Source organism: Juglans regia, chromosome 16 (genome assembly GCF_001411555.2).
Source record: "Juglans regia cultivar Chandler chromosome 16, Walnut 2.0, whole genome shotgun sequence".
NCBI classification, from domain to species: Eukaryota; Viridiplantae; Streptophyta; class Magnoliopsida; order Fagales; family Juglandaceae; genus Juglans; species Juglans regia.
The window spans coordinates 23,068,864-23,090,845 of NC_049916.1; the positions used below are offsets into that span (position 1 = coordinate 23,068,864).

General features: G+C 35.1%; 2 protein-coding genes and 1 pseudogene across 2 annotated transcripts; 1 reads left to right on the forward strand and 2 right to left on the reverse strand.

The window, feature by feature from the left end:
* Positions 1 to 72: 72 nt before the first annotated feature.
* On the reverse strand, positions 73 to 11,007 carry LOC109006691 (annotated as a pseudogene).
* A 1,571-nt stretch (positions 11,008 to 12,578) lies between these two features.
* LOC109006688 (ankyrin repeat domain-containing protein 2B) lies at positions 12,579 to 17,410 on the reverse strand. Its single transcript, XM_018986051.2, has 8 exons — positions 17,194 to 17,410; positions 16,824 to 16,975; positions 15,617 to 15,829; positions 15,370 to 15,518; positions 15,063 to 15,231; positions 14,433 to 14,525; positions 13,007 to 13,146; positions 12,579 to 12,891 (listed from the first exon to the last, which is right to left on the reverse strand). The coding sequence occupies exons 1-8, from the start codon at positions 17,225 to 17,227 to the stop codon at positions 12,792 to 12,794; spliced, it is 1,050 nt and encodes a 349-aa protein (XP_018841596.1). The 5' UTR covers positions 17,228 to 17,410; the 3' UTR covers positions 12,579 to 12,791.
* Positions 17,411 to 19,404: 1,994 nt separating this feature from the next.
* LOC109006503 (UDP-rhamnose/UDP-galactose transporter 3-like) lies at positions 19,405 to 21,755 on the forward strand. The gene is made up of 5 exons (XM_018985792.2): positions 19,405 to 19,608; positions 19,861 to 20,048; positions 20,160 to 20,360; positions 21,035 to 21,196; positions 21,276 to 21,755. The coding sequence occupies exons 1-5, from the start codon at positions 19,473 to 19,475 to the stop codon at positions 21,630 to 21,632; spliced, it is 1,044 nt and encodes a 347-aa protein (XP_018841337.1). The 5' UTR covers positions 19,405 to 19,472; the 3' UTR covers positions 21,633 to 21,755.
* The last annotated feature ends 227 nt before the right edge of the window (positions 21,756 to 21,982 follow it).

A 21,982-nucleotide genomic window follows, 5' to 3' on the forward strand; every position in this document is an offset into this window, starting at 1 on the left:
TTTCATTTGTTTCTGAGATCAATCGGATGATGCAGAAGATGCAAAGGAGAAACCTTGAATTCCTGGTTTTTGTCACCCCCCCATCGTCTTGTCCCCCCCAGGAAACAAACACTCACAGCCCCCTTGAATAAAATCCTTGAAGGAGTGAGTAAAGTGCCCTGTGCTGGTTTTCTGGAACTACCTGAGATAAGATATAGAGATAGTGATGTAACATACTAGTCTGGAATTTAGGGAATATAAGTAAATTTCCTAGTAAAACTTTTTCTATCATTATTACGATTATAGTTTTATTAGATTTTTATATTGATTATTTTAATAATTTCTATTATAATTTTATTTGAATTTACTAGAGTTTTGTTTTATTATTAATTTTAATAATTATTACTAAATTGTATCAGATTACGTTCACTAGAGTTTGGTTTGAATTTAAAGTTTATTTCTTCCTATCTCCACCGAACCTCATCTCTTGATTTTAGCCTCTGAATTTAAACACTTTAAACCTCCAAACCCGTAAGTTTCATCCATATTTTTTGAATTTGTAACCCTAACCTCATACTCATTCTCATCCCGTAATTTGTAAATCCGAGTCCTAATAGGAGACCAACTCACATTAGAAAAATCCTACTATATATCCTCCCTATCGTCTATAAAATCTCACAAGAAAATCTCTGTTTTAAACACACGAAAATACGAAGAAACTCACTTGTGCATAAACCTTCTTCTTTGTCCAGCAACCACCATAGCTTCCATCCCAGCAACCAGCAGCCACCGCAGCAGACCACCCTCTCCTAGGCCACGGAAACCGCCGACCAACGCAACCCCGTCGAACCCACTCCTTTTCGGTAAGCCCACTGCCGTCGACCACCAGTTCTCTCTCTCTCTCTCTTTTGTTTTGGCATAACAGGATCTTAATGTCTCTCTCTCTCTCTCTCTCTCTCTCTCTCTCTCTCTCTCTCTCTCTCTCTCTCTCTCGCACCACCTTGCTCAGGAATCTAGCCGCGTCGCCAACCACTTTTGGCCGCTCAGAATCGTCGAACTAGCCTCTCCTCCCTCGGTGAGTTTCGGCCCTATATCGCAGAACCTCTCCCTCTCTCTCAAACTCTCTGTTTTGTTTAGCCGTGTATTCGGGTTCTAGAAGAACCCTTAGGTTCTTGATGGGCCTTGGGCCCTAGGCCTTTATGTGCGTGGGATGGACTTATTTTTTTTTTTTGTTGGGCTCATGTAGTATTATTATTATGGGCCAGATTTCAACTCTTACAAAATTCTAATGATGTTTAAATGAACTTGTATTTTAAATTGGGCTTGATCTTATTTTATTTCAACAACAGTTTTAGTAATTTTATTGGACTTAATATTTTAAAGGTTAGTTTTTAATTAAATAAATATATTAGTCGAAGACCATTTTTAATGAAGTGTTTAAAGAATTGAATTATATTTCAAAGTATATTATTGAGACTAATATTTTGTTAATGTTCCTTTGTCTATTTATTAGAATTTAATAAAATTATTATGTTAAGAATTTAATAAAATTATGATGTTAAGAATATTTAATAGAAATTATTAGATTTCTTATAAGATTTAATAATTATGTTAAGAAATGAAACTTAGTTTAAGAATTTAAGTTTTATGAATTATTTTAAAATAACTCGAGTATTCTACTAAATTATAGATTAGTATTTAAGTAATTTAAATACTAGGATTTATTGATTATAATGTTAAATAAAATATTTGTTTGACTATTTATTAGATTATGAATTTAATCAAGCAAGATATTAGTACTTATTTATTCCCAAACAAATTTAGTGATAGTTACTATTGCATATATGTGTCAAGTTACGAAGTGTTATTCAAGAAGAAGCGCAGCGATGTAAGTAATTTGATCATAAATTAGGATCATCACAGTTCAACTTATAGATAAGTATTATTCAAGCCAGTTCATTGTCAGCCATTATTTATGCACCGCTTATGTCATATGCAAACATATCATCCAGCATAGCATACGATCATGTCATTTCGCATTATGTTTAAATTCAGAAATTATAATTATGTATGTAATATGTCATGCATCTCATGTGTATAAGACATATAAGGCATCTTAAATTCAAGTGCAAGATAAGATTAGATCAGTTGATAAGATGGTCATTCAGATGCATGGTACCAATGCAGTTCAGTTTCAGGGTGGATGTGCAAGCCACGAACTCAGTCGTGTTCCATCATAGTATGCCATAATACTATCAATGGCTCTCCTTGCTGCAGCGGGACGTGGGGTCGGTGCACAACCTTGCACACAGGGTTAAGTGTGTTGGTCACTCAGATAAATCAGTTAAATCAGATAAATCAATCAAATCAATCAGTTAAATCAGTCATACATAGCATAAGTATCAATATGAACAATCATGAATTTAAACTCTCAGCATGAAATTTTTTATGAAAATCTTATGTTTATTATATTTATGTTGTGATGGATTTATTGCTGAGTTTTCGACTCATTTTAGTTTGTTTTCATGTTTTTAACCACCCACGTGAGGATGATGACTACGAGCAGGCAGGCCAGGAATAGAAGGAGCAGTTAATTTTAGTTTCAGATTTTTTAAAATAAAACATGCTTTTATGACATGAATTTATTCAGTTTATTTATTTAATATTTTTGGAAGACATTTTATTAGATATTTTTCTACAAAATAAATTTCGAATTTCATTTATGAAATTTGAGATCTCTTGTCGGATTTTTTTTTTTTTTTTTATAAAAAATACGTGACATTCCTAACCTACGGGAAGAGGGTGTTACAAGTGAGGATCCTGGAAATGGGGAAGAAGACATATCCAACACTCACAGAACTCTCACGGGCTACTTATAGGTTCTACATGACCGGAAATATTGTTGCAGGAAAATATTGGTTGATTGAATTTTTCTCCATGAACGTAAAGCTGCAAATTGGAACCATCAAGTACTTGAGATGTTGATACATGGTTTCACATGAACAACGCATTTCAAACTCGATAGAGCTTCTGCAATTTCGCACCATTCATAACAAATGAAAATAAAAAAGTAAACTAAACAAGAGCAATCTAAATAAAAGAGGTCAAAACAAACCACCAAAGTTGAAATAAAATAAAATAAAATAAAATAAAAGAGGTCATTAGGTGCATGGCAACTTCTTTAACATGACTTGTTTGCGGATAGAAACAGAGTACACAGATACAATAAGCAGTACATACCATTACCAGGGGCATGTCAAAAGCAGTAAAGTTCCCAACAGATTTATTTGCAACAAAGACCATGCGTATATTCGACAAGTAGATTGTTCCCTTTGTTTTAAGGTGACCTCCATTAAATCTGGCAATTCAAGTGTTGAGTTAATTTAAAACTAGAGAACAAAAAACACCATGAAACTCCGTCAGCATCAAACTTAATTAAGAGAGAAGGAACCTGAAACACGTGTGTGCTTTTAACGCTTTAGGCAGCAAGGCATACCACAATTAATTATTCTTTGACAGCATTGGTGTTATTCTATCATGGATTCCAGTGCTCTTTTGGATTTTCGACAGCAACCTCTTGAGAGGATACACAGGGTGCACCCCAATGTGTTCTTGTTTATTTTTGCGTCAAGAAATTTATTATTACTTTATCAAAGAAATATATATATATATATATATTTATATTTAAATAACAGCATTTAATCATTTATAGGAGTGAATTGTGATGACCTTAGTGAGTTGCATCCCAATCTTTAAAAATCTGATGAATAACAATCACGAGACATCTCCAGAATAGTTTTCCAATTGGCAGCAGAACAGAGTCCAATGCCACGCTGAAACTTTTAAGGACACGGATAATCCAAACACCAACACAGAAAGCAAGGTCTTAAACTTCATTTCTCGTTTCCAAATTCAAAGAATCCTCATGAGTCCTACTTTAACACACCGCCGAAAAGAAATCAATTCCTTTCTCACTAATCCAATCGAGAATCGACGAATAAAGAAGGAAAAGGCGTAGGTCGCTCAGAAATTTTATGTTATTCTAAGGGGTGTGATCACCAAACGGTGTACCCCTTGGAATGATATTTTCTAATATGGTGATGGTTCCCATGAGGGGTGATGTTAAATGAAGTGTCAAGAGACACAAGGTTGTGTCACTTCTTAAGAATGTGACTTTTGGGTTACCATTGGTTTACCAATGGTTGTGCCTTTTCACAATAGGATGTGTCACTCCTTAAAATTGTGACCTTTGGGCTACCATTGGTTAACTAATGGATGTGCCATTTACCAACCGGTGCATGATGGCCTATAAATAGGGGTCATTGGTGCACAAACAAATGCACTCAATTCCCTTTGTTCATCACCAACTTGTGGGACAAATACCCTCACGGGAGTGTCACCATATTCCCTTCGTTTTGCCCGTTTCTGAGACTCTGGAGTCGAGCCGCCAAGCCGAGTCGATAACTGAGCTGTTGACTGAGCCGAGTACCGAGCCGTTGACCGAGCCGTTGACCGAGCCGCCTCCAGAAGCCGATCTCCAGTACTCGGCTTGAACCGGCTGAACCGGTTCACCCGGTTTCCTGAACCGGTTCAGGGCAGAAATTTTCAATCAGGCCGTTCGAGATCATTTCAAGCCCGATTTCGTCCGTTCAAAAGCCGTTGTGCTCCAAATTTCAAGCCAAATCATTATAAAGCACCTGTTGATCGAAATTATCGTCAGAAATTCTTTGAAAGAGGTGAAACATCAAGGAAAGGTCGTGGATATCCTCGATCGGGGCGTCACTTTTATTATTCTCTTTATATAAAATATAATAGGAGAATTTCTAGGCTGCCACATTGGATTAAATCCAAGGGTTATTATTACTAATTAAGTTTGTAATAATTTTAATTTTTTCACAGTTGAACTATTATATTTAAATTAGGGCTGCAAACGGGTCGGTCCGGTCCGGTCCGGTCCGGTCCGGCGATGGACCGAAAATTTTCGGTCCATTATTTTTCCGGACCGGACCGGACCGGACCGATAGCTATCGGTCCGGTCCAGTCAGTTCGCCCTCTTTTTTTTTTTTTTAATAATTAATAAAAAAATTTATTTAAAATACTAAATTAAACTAAGTGACTTATTAATGTGGATTATGTAACAAACTCAATAAAAAAATATTTTATATGGTCAATGATAATAAATTAGATGAAAATTATATTATTAATTTATATAATTACTATATAATTAACTAATTGATATTATATATTTATTAATTCATAGAATATTAACAAGTGTTAATAGTATATTTAAAATTTTATATTGTTAATAGTGATAGGTTAAATGAAGATATATATAAAATATTGTTAATTTATAGAATATTAACAAGTATTAATAATATATTTAAAAATTTATATTGTTAACTGTACAATTATTATATATAAAATATATATAAAATATATATATTTTTTAATTATTCATTCGGTCCGGTCCGAAAAAACTGTGGACCGTGGACCGGACCGAATGATTTCGGTCCTCTAAAATATGGACCGGACCGGACTGGTCTAAGTCTCGGTCCGGTCCGGTCCGGACCGAAACGGTCGGTCCGTTCGGTCCGACCGGACCGTTAATCACCCCTAATTTAAATAGTACACATTTATTATTTCTACATTCTTCTTGTTGATTAATTTTTTAAGGTTTATTATTCATGGCACCGAAGAAGAGTATTGATCCCTCGGGGATAGAAAATTGAATGGAAGAAATTTCCGGGCCTGGAAAAGGCATATAACTTTTCTTCTAACCCATGAAAAGACCTTATATACATTAACAACACCAAAGCCATGGGAAGGAATTGTAGAAGATGATGAAAGTGAAAGTATAAACAGCATTTCAAATGTAGATAAATGGATAGAACACAATGCATGGGCAAAAGCTTTAATTTTGCATTGCATGAGTGATCATATTATTCATTTATTTGAAGATTATGAAACTGCTAAAGAAATTATGGATGCAGTTGAAGAAAAGTATGGTTTAAGGTCGGATACTTATATACAGTTATTGTTGGATAAGTATAACCGGACTTGTATGAAAGAGAATGATGATATTGGCGATCATGTACTTCAAATGGAGTTGATGGCGAAAGAATTAAATGATGCCGGTCATCCTCTCAGTGATAAAATGCAAATTACAACCATACTAAATAGTCTTTCTTCATCTTGGGATCACATTATTACTTCTTTAACACACAGTGGAAATGAAGTAACAATGATATCGCTTCCAGTACTTTTAGTACTTGAAGGAGAAAGGATGAAAAGAAGGAATAAAGATGGTGAATCATCCAATTTATTAATGGCTCAAGATAAACGTTCTACACAGAATAAGATGAAGTCAAAACAGTTCAAGAAAAAGAAATGGTTAAAAAGAAAACAAAATAAACCATTTTCTGGAAACTGTTTTAAGTGTGGAAAGAAGGGTCATTACAAATCACAATGTCAGAAGTAATGCTAGTGGAACCAGTGACAGATTCATGGTGGGTTGACTCTGCTGCGACAAGACATATATGTAGGAACAGAGATATGTTTGTCAAACTTGAAGATAAACAAACTGGAGAGCACAAAGTCTATATGGGCAACAATACATATTGCGATGTCTTGGGGCAAGGTACATGTAAATTCAAAGTAAATGGTTCTATTATTTTACTTAGTGATGTTCTATATGTACCTAGTATTCGTAGAAATTTAGTATCTGTGCCTGTACTAGATCAGAAAGGCTATACAGTTGAGTTTAAGTCTGGAACCGTTGTAATTAGTAAGGGAAATGTGTCAGTGAAAGGCGTGAAAGATCATAATATGTATGTACTGAATGTTGATATTAATAAAGTACCTATTTCTGAGTATTTGAATGTGTCTACAGATTGTGCATATTTATGGCATTTAAGATTAGATCATATAAATAAAAATAAGATGATCAGAATGTATAAAAGTGGATTAATACCACAAAAAAACTCAGATAATTTTGATATATGTGAACCATGTATCAAAGGAAAAATAAGTAGTAAATCTTTTTTAAAAAGTTGGAAATTTACGGATTTACTAGAAATTATACATTTTGATGTGTGTGGACCTTTTAAAACAAAAACTCATAGAGGAATGGACTACTTTATTACTTTCACTGATGATTATTTAAGATATGGACATATCTACTTACTCAAGCATAAATCTGATGCAATTGAGAAATTTAAAGAATTTAAATTAGAAGTAGAAACCCAGTTGGGTAGACCTATTAAAAGTTTGAATAGTGATAGAGGAGGAGAATTTGAAACTTTAGACAATTTCTGCAAATTGAATGGTATAAGACATATTTATACTATGCCATATAAACCTCAACAAAATGGCATTGCAGAAAGGAGAAATAGAACTCTATTGGATATGGTGCGATCGATGATGGCATATGCTGATCTACCAATACATTTTTGGGGTGAAGCATTATCGACTGCTACATATATATTAAATAGAGTTGAAACTAAAGCGAAACCTCTTACACCTTACGAATTATGGACGGGACATAAACCAGACTTAAGTAAGCTCAAAGTGTGGGGTTGTAAGGCACAAGTGCTTATCCCAAGGCCACTAAGGGATAAATTAAAAAGTAAAACCTGGGAATGCAGGTTTATTGGGTATGTAGAAAACGGAAGTGGCTACAGATTTTATCATTCTGAAAAAGGATTGATAGAAAGTAGGGATGCCGTTTTCTTGGAAAACACGAACCTTGTTACTCATGTTGATCAAATAGATTTATTAAATGATTTAGAGAATCAACGGATCTCCACAGAATCTGACAATGAAAATAATGATATTATTCAAATCCAGAATAATAAAAGAAAGTCAGATGAAAATCAATCTTCAGGCATTGATGTTGGAGACAGTGGGAGTAAAAGATCCAGAAGACCATCAATATTATTTCAAGATCATTATGCACTAAATACCAGTTTGGAAAATTTAGATAATGATCCTGAAAATTTTTCTGAGGCAGTCAATAGTATTGATTCAGATAAATGGCTTGAGGCCATGAAAGATGAGATAGAATCAATAAACAAAAATAATGTTTGGGAGTTAACAGATCTTCCAAAAGATAGAAAAGTTATTGGCTGTAAATGGGTTCTCAGAAGAAAATTTAAAGTTGATGGCAGTTTGGAAAGGTACAAAGCAAGGTTAGTGGCCAAGTGATATACTCAACAACCAGGTGTAGACTTTGTGGATACATATTCGCCTGTGGCGAAGTTCACATCCGTAAGGATCATCATGTCCATTGTTGCCAGGATGAATTTGGAATTACATCAGTTAGATGTAAAAACAGCTTTTCTCAATGGTGAATTAAAAGAGGATATCTTTATGATTCAACCAGAAGGATTCCAAATTAAAGGACATGAAGAGAAAGTCTACAGGTTGAGAAAGTCACTGTATGAACTTAAGCAATCTTCAAGACAGTGGTACTTGAAATGGGATATGAAATGAGTCCACTAGATCACTGTGTATACATATGGAAAAATGATAATCAATTAACATTATTATTATTGTATGTTGATGATATATTACTGGCAAATAATTGTCTAGATATGATGCATGCAACAAAAGAATTCTTGAAATCTAAATTTGAAATGAAAGACATGGGTGAAGCCGCTTATGTTCTTGGTATAAGAATTTCTAGAGATAGAAATTCAAATCTATTGTATTTAGATCAAGAGAAATATCTAGAAAAAGTACTTAAAAGATTTGGTATGGAAAATTGTAAATTTTTAAGTACGCCTGTTTGCAAAGCTCATACTTTAAATAAAAGTATGTGCCCAAAAGATGAGGATGAAATAAGTGAAATGCTTAAAGTTCCCTATGCTCAAGCTGTGGGAAGCCTCATGTATGCAATGACAAGTACCGGACCAGATATTTGTCATGCAGTTGGATTGGTAAGTAGATTTCAATCTAATCCAGGTAAAGAACATTGGCAAGCAGTGAAGCGTATATTGAGATATTTACAAGGTACCAAAAATTTGAAATTGTGCTTTGGAAACAGTGATCTAGAATTAATCGGCTATAGTGATGCTGATTTTGGAAGTGATGTAGATGATAGAAAATCTATAACTGGATATATATTTCTATTTGGTGGAACAGCAGTTTCTTGGTTAAGTAAGAAACAGGGCTGTGTTGCTAAGTCTACTATGGAATCAGAATATATTGCTTGTAGTACTGCAGTGAGTAATGCGGTGTGGATAAAACGCTTTGCTGAAAGCTTAAATTTGGGTACATCCACAGAACCAATCAATGTGTTTTGTGATAATCAGTCTGCCATTTCTTTGATAAAAAGTGGAACACAGAGTTCCAAGGGAAAACACATTGATGTGCATTATCACTATATTTTAGATATAGTGGAAAGAGGTGAGGTCAATGTTAATTTCGTTTCCTCGACCGAGATGGTAGCAGATCCAATGACCAAAGGTTTATCTTTGGAGAAATTCAGAGAACATGTGACTAGAATGGGATTGAGTGAAACCTAGGTGAACCAATTTCATGGTCAGCATGTATAACTCAGCAAATTCTGGGGACGCCTAGAAAATTGGAGTTATGGAGATACCCAAATGAAAATTTTGGACATTTGTAAAGTCACTGATAAGGTGATCAAGAAAAACCTCAGGAATGGCCTTAGGGTGAGTACTTGATAAAATTTCAGTGCAGATTGATTAATCAAGTAAAAGGTTGATCATGGTAAAGTCGCTGATAAGGTGATTAAGGAAAGACTCAAGTGAGTAAGTACTTAACTAAAATTCAGTGCCATTCACTAAAGTTTTAGTGAAATGTGATTTGATTACCCAAGTAAATGGTTAATCATTTGCAAAGTCGTTGATAAGGTGATTAGGGAAAAACCTCAGGAATAGCCTCTAGAGGAAGTACTTAACAAAAATTCAGCGCAGGTCGATACACGTGTTATGTATTCGGCTGAAGTCGTTAATTGTGACAGAGGTATGGATTGTTGATCCAGTCACGGAGAATTGATGCCATTCACTAAAAATTTTTTTGTAAAATGTAGTCACCCCTAATATGTGATCAGTGGGAGCACATATGGTAAGAGGTGCGGTCAGATAAGGTAATGACAAAAACGTGTGCACGTATAGGCTTGTCATGCTCTGACGCCGATCTGCAAGAGTTGCAGATGAGAGTTGAGTAGTGGAAAGCTCATATTGGTACCAAGGTAAAATACTCAACTGGATCATCACCGTTTTGTGTGATCAAGTGGGAGATGTTATTCTAAGGGGTGTGATCACCAAACGGTGTACCCCTTGGAATGATATTCTCTAACATGGTGATGGTTCCCATGAGGGGTGATGTTAAAGGAAGTGTCAAGAGACATAACCTTTTGATTTAGTCAAAAGGTTGTGTCACTTCTTAAGGATGTGACTTTTGGGTTACCATTGGTTTACCAATGGTTGTGCCTTTTCACAATAGGATGTGTCACTCCTTAAGGTTGTGACCTTTGGGCTACCATTGGTTAACCAATGGATGTGCCCTTTACCAACCGGTACATGATGGCCAATAAATAGGGGTAATTGGTGCACAAACAAATGCACTCAATTCCCTTTGTTCATCACCAACTTGTGGGACAAATACCCTCACGGGAGTGTCACCATATTGTCGTAATTCCGCTTCTATTTGTTGTTCAATTCTCTACATTTTTAATTATACAAACTAAGATTACACACAATAGCAGTGGAAGAAGAAGAAGAAACTGACCCGGGGATCTTATCGACCTCGAACTCGACGCCGTCCCTAGCCAAGACGAACTCGTTGACGAAAGGAACCGGCATCCCATTAGGAAAGAAACAGCTGCTGGTTGAGAGCCATTGATCAAAGCGAAGAAAACCACGAACGCTGCCAACTAACTATTGCAGGAGAAGTAGAGGATTCGACTATATACGTTCCATCCTTGCCGCCAACCGAGTGAAGCGAATACGTACTTGAACAGGTGTCCCACCCGCACGAGGGTAATCCTCTTTGGATGTCCATTTTTCACGCTAATAATTAAAAAAAAAAACTATTTTTTATTTAAAATTTTATTCTCTGTTAATGATAGTTATTATTAATACGAGAAATTTAAATACACCAGAACATGATTATCGGGGTTAAAGCACCGGATATATATTACTAATATATCTAACATCACTTAAAATATGTCTGAAACGGTCTGTAGTTTGATTGACGTAATTTTAAGTCTTCAAAATGCACGTGGAGATGAAAATCCCCCTACCTCAAATGTATGTTAAAAAAAAAAAAGGGCCGAAACGGATTAGGCATCGCGGAGTTGGTTGTATTTACTTTGAGCTATAGTAATCATATATGTTGGCGCTCTCTCTTTTTCTTTCAATTTTTTCTTTATTTTTCTCAGTTGTCTTCGTCTTCTCCACGAGGTGGAGGTTCTGGGTGAGACTGGCACGTCGACCTCAGACCCGGAGTGGGCTGTGGAGCAAGTCTTGCAGAAGCGGCACGATATTTCCAAGTACGCCAGAAAACACACACCCAACCTTGATGATCAAAATGTATTCATAAAAATGTTATAATCTGATAATTCAATATTAGTTGTACAAACTCCATTAGATGTATTTTTTTTTTTTTATAATTTGGTATTTTTAATTATTTAATTCATTCAAAAATAAATAAATATATATAAAAAAATATAAACAAAACTCGAGTAATAACTCGTCTCAACTCGACTTAACTTGGAGTCGTTAAAGAGTATAGAGAAAGATCGATATATAACTAGACTCGACTCCATCTCGTATTTGATCAATTCGGGCTCGGCTCGCCATGATGAGCTTTCAGTTTGAGCTCAAGTTATTTGAGTCCAACTCGTCTCCATAATCCAAAAACTCAACTGATAGATTACAACCCTACTTCCAAATAAAAGAGAAGTTTTGCTGCAAACGGACAGTCAATGTCTTGTGAAGGTGGTAGAGATCTACTGTTGGTTCAGTTGTCCTATGTTATGAGAAAAATGATATAAACATAGGGGTCCCGTCCGATGGTGTGCACAAAATACATAAAAGATAAAAAAAAAAGAAAAGTAAATAAATATAAGATTCATATAAAACAATTAATTTTTTAATAATAGACTATTATTTTTCAAAACGATTGCACAACACTTACGCACTCAACGATTATATATAACATTACTCAATACACAATCGGTGCACATTATCCGTTCACTTAGCATATTATTATTACGAGATTTTTTATTTAAATAATTATAAATTTATAAGAGTAATAGATTTGCGGTATTCGAACTGTATCTTTAGCATTTCTGTACCGGCATTGTACGATAGCAAAACCGGTGTACAATCAAATTACAAAAATTTAATTTATTTTTTCAAATTCACAGAAATGATGGTGAAAACCATTTCCTTCGAGAAATCAAGCAAAGATGAGAAGATGAATGGTCATCATTATGAGTGATGTTTGTCTACTCGAAACATGCTTCTTTATTTTATTCCACCTCAGATATAATGTGTAATTTTCCTTTTCCTGTTTGTTTGTAGGCACTAAGACAAGTAAAAGCAATGGGCTGGGAAATACAGCACACATGGAAGGTCACAATGATCCATGAAAGAGACTTTTTTTTATGTCACTATCAAATTCATGCAATGCAGCCATCAGGGTAAATACAGGATAGACAACGGATCAAGTTGTGGTGATTGCAACCTTATGCTGATCAAAGCAAATTGGTCTAAAGCACAATGAAAATGCTATAACATGCCACAACAAAAGCATACATATGCCACCCCCACCTACAAAAGTTACAGGAAGGCATCCTTCTCGAGCAGCTTCAGCGCGTCTTGTTGGTTGTTTAACTTAGCAACATCAATGGGAGTCTTTCCATCCATGTTCTGAAGCGTACTGCAGAACGCGGAGGAAAAATAAAATAAAATTTTTGTGCTGCAGATCCAAAAATAAGAAGTAACAAGAAATCAGCCTGTCAAGGATGGAAAACATTAGTAAGTTTTTGACTTACACGGCGGCACCATTCTTCAGCAGTAATGCCACACACTCCTTCCTTCCATAACCAGCTGCATAATGAAGTGCAGTATTTTTATTCTTGTCCAATGCGTCCACTGTTGCTCCAGCTTCGAGAAGGACCTGAGCACACTTCACCTAAAAGGAATTCAAGAGCATCTGCTCAGACTTGGCCAATTTCTCGTAAAAAATTCAAAAACCCATTTCACCTTCCCCGTTTATCATGAGAGCAATGTCAGCCTCCCGATCTTACTTCACCTTATTTCTATAACCATTATAACTAATGTGGTCTAGACTCTAAATAGTGAAGAAGTTTAACAATGAGCACTTAAGCCCAAGCCAATTACAGCAGGTTTTGCTTCGACTCGTTGGATGAGCTCGCAACAAGGGTGTGCCCTACTTCGATACAGAAGCAAACAACAAGAAGCACATAGCTTTTCTGTCATGGTTGCAACAGTTCCAAACCATAGTTAACTACCAAACACTGCTACTGGTGGTTAGATAATGCGCTGATTAGTACAAGCTACAAATGCTGCGATTGCTGTCTCAGTCTGAATGACAATAACTTTGAGAACAAAGTCCATTAAGTCAGCCAAATAATTAATGCACACATCAAAATCACACCAGTTGGGGTTGGGTTGGTTAGGAAACCCAACCGATTCCACCTCATGGTATATCCTAATAAAAACTCAAAATACGTGTGTAAGGTAGAACAAATCACAATCCTGCAGAATCTGATTCCATGAAATAGAATGTCAGAGATAAATCTCAATCCATTGCTCAACAAGTCCAAGTATTTGGTCAGAACCTTAGTTCACTGTTCGGTAAAACGAGAAATACCATTTTCCCATTCATGCGTTTTTTTAAGTATATATCTAAATACTATTATAATTACACCAAAGGAAATTGCACACACCTCATAAGAAAAAATATGAAACCAAAGGCATTTATGACAATATCATCAGGACAAACGACAGAAACAGGACATTGAAGCAAATCTGTAATTCCTGACAATATAAAGGGGCATTTTCGAAACATTTGAAAAAATGCACGTTCCAGAAACCAAGTCAACTTCTATCACAATGTAAACTCACTTGGCTTTGGCCCACAATCAGAGCCTTTTCAGGAATGCTAGGGTAGAGTATCACCTTTTCTATTCTCTTTTATTTCCTTTTTTTCGTTTTAGGATTCCACAGAATCTTCATTCCAAACATCAAGCAGGTACAGGATTCTCGAAATTTACTCATAATCAACTCCCAATTTAGCCATTCCTCATATCAAAACAGTCTGACCATTCTACCTGCTAAGGCTTTAAAAAGCCCCTTGACCGAAGATATTTAACATTTTTTTTTAAAATAAGGAAGAGGTCTTACTCATGGGGAAAAGAAAGGAAATGGTAAGAAAACTTGAGAACAATGACATACCTCACCATACCCGCATGCAAAATGCAATGCTGTCCTTCCCTCCGAATCTTCTTCATCCTTGTCAGCACCAGAGGCTAGTGCTTTTTTCAAACCCTAATTGATATACAGAGGGAAGACCTCAATTCTAGCAAATCTGCTAAAATGAATTACCTATAGAAAACAACATCCTGCGTCTTTCTTAGGCAATTCAACACCAAGACAAGGCACCTGATGTAGGGTGCTTAATTTTCTTAAAACAGATTGACAAGTATTCTTAATTTCTTTCATAAATGTTACAGGGAATAAGGTGTTAATTTGTCATATCCATTTCTATCTCAAAACTGATCCTTGTTCCCCATTAAAATGGGGTTAGAGGTAAGGATATAGATTCAGAATCCAGAGAGTTCATATTTAAACTTACCAATAAATGAAAAAAAAAGGCTTGATTGAGTTCAGTTGAGTTGTACAACTCCTTGCAAGGGAGACACATTGCAAAGGAGATAAACTATTTTTTTAGACAATCCCCACACCAGTAGTCAAATTTTAAAACATTTTTTTAACTCTTCACAACCACACCTCAATCACACTTCCAAACCACACTGACCAACCAAACAGCACCTGAAAGGTATATGAGAAATGGGAGTGCCATACCTCTACATCACCAACACTAGCAGTGTGATGAACAATTGACTCATCCTCATTACCCGGATCTTCAGGTTCATCTGGTACAGAATTTTCAGCTGAAGTAGTTGCATCTCCTGCAACTGCAAGACCCATAGCTTCACCCAACTTCTGTAGAACATCTTTATCGTTCCAGTACCTGCAATACCAGAATTTTAAACTCTCTAAAGAATGAAAGCTTAGGGTCAACCGAATCCAACCACCATACCATACAGCAAGTCCAAAAATATTATAGCACAAGTGTTTAATGATACAATGATATCTTAATATTCCCAACCTCATCATGGCAGCGGGACCACCATTCTCTATCTCTTCTAAAATAGGCTTCAGAGATGGATCTTCTTTGATGCGTGCCATTCGCTCCTCAAGCTGGTCTTTGTTTGACGGATTTGAAAAACTTTCAAGCACATTAGACATTGATGGATCCTAAGAAGAGATAAGACTTAGCATCTGACAGATGACACTTTTATAGTGCATTGACAAGAATTATAAAATAGGAATAACTTATAAAATACAATAAATACCTGCATTAATGAATTACCAAGGCGCTCAGCCATGGTCATAAATTGGGGATTCTGCATAACCTGTTGCATGGTGTTGTAATATTGTTGAGTATCAAACTGTGGGAAACCATCTTCAAGTGATGCACCCTGAAAAGTCTTCTGGAGTTGCTCTGCCATCTGGTTGAAGGAAGGATCTTTTGATATCTGTTCAGCTAATTCCTTAATGCTTGGATCCTGTGCATTTCATGCATTGGATTTTTGTAAGCAAAAAATAGGGGACTTAAAATAGATGTTGAAATTTAAGATCAAGTTTAAGGTCAGAGAAGAAATGGGGGAGGGCAGAAGAAGAATCAAATGTTATATCCATATGGCTCTTACACCATTTCACAAGAGAAACCACCTTTAACTTGTAGAACCCTTCCAATTTCCAAAATTCTAGAATTCTGGTGCTTATCAATCAGATTCAAAAAGTGATTTTAAAGGCGATACTTTTTTCTTGGTAGGCAATCCATATTTTCAACCATCTGAACACACCAGGGTTCCCTAGAGTGGTTGTACTTTCAGGTGGCCATGTGTCATTCTAAGTGCAGACATCCTATCAATGTATATGGTGCACAAAAGCAGGCCAACACCCAACACTAGATGTAGGTGAGTTGGCTTATAAAGTCTTTTTCTTTTTATCAGTTGGCTCATAAAGTCTAGCTTGGCATTTTAATAAATGAACTTTAAAACTTGTGGATAGAAAGATTTCAACACACACACACACCCATATGGATACAAAACAAATGCATGCATGCCCTTAGACAGCCATCACTAAAGTACACATTAAATAGTAATAAAATTAATATTTATAAAATAGAATGAGAGCTTATTAACAAGATAGATAACAAATAATCTGCAATTACACATTAAATAGTAATAAAATTAATATTTATAAAATAGAATGAGAGCTCGTTAACAAGATAGATAACAAATAATCTGCAAAAAATTCCTTCTCCCACTTAAAATTACAGACAGATCCTCTTTCCAACAAATACAATAATCAAACTAGCTATAAATACAGAATTGCATCCGTCGAAAATCAATTGAACACCATAATCAGAGAATTAAAACATAAAGGTTATCAAATGCCATAATAATTCCTAACTGCGGGATCTTCATGAATGCACCGCGTAAAATAAACCGTTCAAATAAAACTGACTATGAAGGGCAATAAGAGATACTTTACATTGAGCAGACCAGACATGGCTGAAAAATCGAAAGGATTGTCAGGAATCCCAGCTCCTGGCGGAGAAGTAGGCCCTCTTTGTCCTGTCTGTGACTCCCCGGAGGATGTCTCAGTTTTGGTGTTTTTTTTATCTGTTGAACCTGACTTTTCATCTAAGACGCAACAGACATATGTAAGAGTACTAAACACCTTAAAGCAGTTATCATTTTCCATCTATCAAAAGAATCTAAAATCAAATTACTCATCAAAAACATCATCACTGCGGATAACCCAAGGAAATCCAACAAGCCTTGAATCCCAAAGCACACGAAAACGAATTTATAAAACACAAAATGAAATACAAAAGGCATAAGTAAAAGCAGCAGCTCACCAGCAGGAAGATCCTTGGAAGACTTTGAGGCCATCGGGGAAGAGGAAAGGAAAACGGAGATGTAACTTAAGATCCTCTTGAATCCTTGATAAAGCTGTATCCAAATTCCCAAAACCCTATAGAAGACCCAAGGGAATTGCTCAATGCTCAATGCTCAATGCTCAATGCTCACCACCACCAGCAGCACAGCAAGGCACCGCACCGATTATATCATATACAGATACACAACCCAATACAAGCCGAGCCTAAGAACACTTTCGTGGGCCATACCAATCTTCATCATTTTGATTTTATTAAACGACCCTTTCGCCTTTGGGCTTTCTTCTAGATAGCATCAGCGGCTGACCAAATAATGGGCTCGATTATGTCCACCAAGATTGGGCCCTAGGCTTGTTGGGCAAGAACTGGCAACATAGGATTCGAGATAAAATAATACATTATTCACGTAATTTAAAATAATAAGATTTAATTTATAAGATTAAAATTTTAAAATTTATTTTTTAAATTAAATTATTATATGTTGACACTTTATTAAATGTGTTATCCACGCCAAATTTTAAATATAATTTTTTTATTCTTAATCATATACGTTGATATTTGAGCATCGGAAAAATAAAGAATCAAAATAATTTAAATTGCTAGGAAAATGGAGGAGAGATTTTCATAATTATTTATAATATCACGTTGAAAAAAAAAATTATATAGAAACGAGCTTGTATCTTTCTATTTGATTACAATTATGTATATAAATAACCACTTGTGAATAATACAAAAAAAAAAAAAATAGATAGAAATCATTATTGAGAGTATCTATTTTATACATATGATGTGGCATAATCTAGACCACACATCTTTTTAAGTGAGTGTTGAGAATAATTAACTAGAAGCAGCCACGCAATGAATATAAAATATATACTGCTATAATAACTTCTTCCTAACATTATTCATAAAATAAAATATAAATTGTAGTCCGATCGAGATACTAAAAAGTAAAAACATTATGAACATGTTCACCACGTGTGGGCACGTCAATCGATTCACAGGGTTGACACGTGATTAAAAAAAAAACATAAAATAAATTCGAAGCATTTCCGAAAAAATGAAGTCATTGAAAAAAGTAAACTACTTGGAATGTAATCATCCTAGCTAATTTCTAGGCTGCTAGCTGCAAGATCCTGGTTTCCGCTTCAAATTCATATTAAAAAAAAAAGGGAAATGCTATATCTTCCGCTGGGAGCTCCCGCTTGGAGCTCTTGCTGGAGATTATTATATTTTTTTATGTGTTTTTTTAAAATTATTTTTTATATAGATTTTTTTAATAATTTTAAATATTTTTAAAAAATAAAAAAATTTAAAATATTATTAAAAAATACTTTCTTAATCACGAAGTAAAATAAAAAAATCATAAATAAATATTTTTTTATTTTACTTCGTGATTAAGAAAGTATATTTTAATGAATTTTTTTTTACTTTCTAATTAAGGAAGTATTTTTAATGATGTTCTAAATTTATTTTATTTTTTAAAAAATATTTTTTATAATTTTTTATTTTACTTTATGATTAAGAAAGTATTTTTTAATATATATTTTTTTACTTTCTGATTAAGAAAATATTTTCTGAATGATGTTTTAAATTTATTTTATTTTTTAAAAACATTTTAAAATAATAAAAGATCTATATAAAAAATTATTAAAACAAAATATATGTAAAATAACACTACACCCCAGCGGGAGCTCCCAGCGGGAGCCCCCAGCGGGGGCTGTAGCATCACCCAAAAAAAAAAGAGGAGGAGACATCTTCCAAGTTCCAATGGTGGAGGTGTGGAAATGAAGGAAAATATGAAGGAGTAATGGAAGTGAAGGAGGAAATCTGGATCCTCAATAGTCAATACTAACGTACAGGTATTAAAAAGGATAATAGCGTTAACCTCATCTTCACTTCACGTCTATATTTATTTATTTTTTATGTGTGTATTTAATATTTATGTGACTAACATGCATGCTAACATGCTGCAGATTGCTCTGCAAGACGGCAAAGGAAGGAATATATATATATATATATATATATATATATATATATAAATATATTTATATGAAATCAGCCATAAAAAAACAAAGCACTTTCCCGAGTTAAAAAGCAGAATATAAGTCCCATCTATGACACTTTTTGCGTCGAAATACGTTATTGTTTGTGTTATAAAAAGAGTCTCTATACCGTTCTGTACGTTGTCCGTCGGCTAGAACTTTGGCATCTTTATGCGATTTGCCAAGTTTACGTAAATGGAGAAGGAGAGGAAATCATCGACTGTAGCAGTGTCGGATGTTGGAGCATGGGCTATGAACATTATAAGCTCTGTAGGCATTATCATGGCCAACAAGCAGCTTCTTTCCTCTTCTGGTTTTGCTTTCACCTTCGGTCAGTTCCTTTTTTTCTTTTCTTCTTTTGTGTTGTTTCTTTCCCATTTGCCTTTGAAACTGAGTTACAAATAGTAAACATTCATTCTATTTACCTCCTACAAATTTACAATTTGGGATCATGAAATACAGCCTGCAATTATGCTAATGGGTGGGTTTGGGACGAAGCTGTGGATAATGTCCAAGAACTTGGCACTTTATCACAATCACTTCCTGTAAAAACTGACCCTTGTCTCTGCTTTGCACTCTACAGCAACAACTTTAACTGGCTTCCACTTTTCTGTGACTGCATTGGTTGGTTGGTTGTCTACTGCTGCCGGTTATTCTGCTGCATCAAAGCACATCCCGATGTGGGAGCTTCTTTGGTTTTCAATTGTTGCCAACACTTCAATCGCTGGAATGAACTTCAGCCTCATGCTGAACTCTGTTGGATTTTACCAGGCACGCATTTCTTAACAAGTTTTTTTTTTTTACCCATTTTTCTTGTGGGCAATTAAGTTCGCATGCTTGCCTTACTTTTGATCTTTTCTATTTTTTGCTGATCTGGTGCAGATTTCAAAATTAAGTATGATTCCTGTTGTTTGTGTGATGGAATGGATTATTCATGGCAAACGTTATTCAAAGGAAGTCAAGATGGCTGTTGCAGTTGTTGTTGTTGGGGTGGGCATCTGTACAGTAACAGATGTGAAAGTTAATGCCAAAGGTTTTCTCTGTTCCTGTGTTGGAGTTATATGTTCATCCTTGCAACAAATTGTGAGTATTACCCAAATTTTGGTTTAGTTTGCTTTGGTGTTACTCTCGTTATGAATTAGGCGAAATAACCTCTAGATGATGATAACAAGAGCATACTATCTCATTTCATCTCATCTCAATGTCCAAACACCATAAACATGAATATTTTTCAATTTCAAATTTTTCATCTAATCATTACTTAATCATTATAACTTTCTTAAACTTTCAAACAAAACACATAAAATAATTCAATTTTTTAAAATCTCAAAACAAAAATTATATTCTAAAAATATTTTAATTTTATAATATTTTTATTCAACTTTTTTTTTTCTCCTTTTCCAAAACTCCATAAAACATCTTAACTCGAACAATTTCATTACTATTCACAGATCACCTCATCTCACTATCCAAACATCTTAACTCCATAAAATATCTTAACTCAAACCACCGGCATATGACGAATTTGCTTATGCGTCTTGTTCATTACATGCTGTGTGGAAAATGGACAATGTTCCTGCTGCACTTTGCAATGATAGGAATTTGCAAGAGCTTAAGATTTCCGTTTTCTCATGTTTGGGTTTGTGGAGACTGGGAACATATCTATGTTGTAGAAATCTCTTGTATCAGGTTGTTTTACAGCAATACCTCCAAGCATTGATCTTTGATTGTAATTGATTAATGATATTTTGGAACAGTCGATTGGTTCCTTACAGAAGAAGTACTCAGTAGGCTCTTTTGAATTGCTAAGCAAGACAGCTCCATTACAAGCTCTCTCCCTTCTTGTTGTTGGTCCAGTAATCGATTATTACCTTACAGGAAAACTTCTATCAAACTACAAGCTGTCTTCTGGTGCAATTGTAAGTGCAACCTTTTTTTATATGCACTTAGTTTATCAAAAAAGAGTTTGTTACTGATCTTTAGAATATATCTGTGCAGTTTTTCATACTACTCTCTTGCTCTCTGGCTGTATTCTGCAATATGAGTCAGTATCTCTGTATTGGACGCTTCTCTGCTGTCTCCTTCAATGTTTTAGGTCACATGAAAACAGTATGTGTCCTGACATTGGGGTGGATACTCTTTGATTCAGAGTTGACACCGAAAAACATCCTCGGCATGCTGCTTGCCATTATCGGCATGGTTGTGTATAGTTGGGCAGTGGAGGTTGAGAAGCAAGCTGGTACCAAGATCATTGCCATGAAACACAGTATATCAGAAGAGGATTCACACCTTTTGAAGGGGGAAAATGGAGAGGGTCTAGAGAAGGATGTAGAACTTGGCAAGTCTTTAGAATAGGCCAACCTTTTCATAAAGCCAAAAAGTACAATTTCTTTAGACATATATGATCAAGAACATGTGTGAGCATGATCTGCAAACTTGTCCATTGAAGATGTTAGTCATCTGTTCTCTGTTTTTTCCTGCACAATTGTTCTTCATCATTTTGGTAGATGCTAGGAAATGAAGTTTATAGGTTGAGTTAAATACTGAACTATACCACATCCAGTGGATGCGTTCTTCTTTTATCAGATTCTTCAAAAGAAAAAGAGCATAGTGCAAAGAAAGCAGCAGATTCGCATCCTGCAATGATTAAAAAATGGAAAACGAGATGAGTCAGGCCACAAATAAAAAAGCTGTAGTCTTGATGA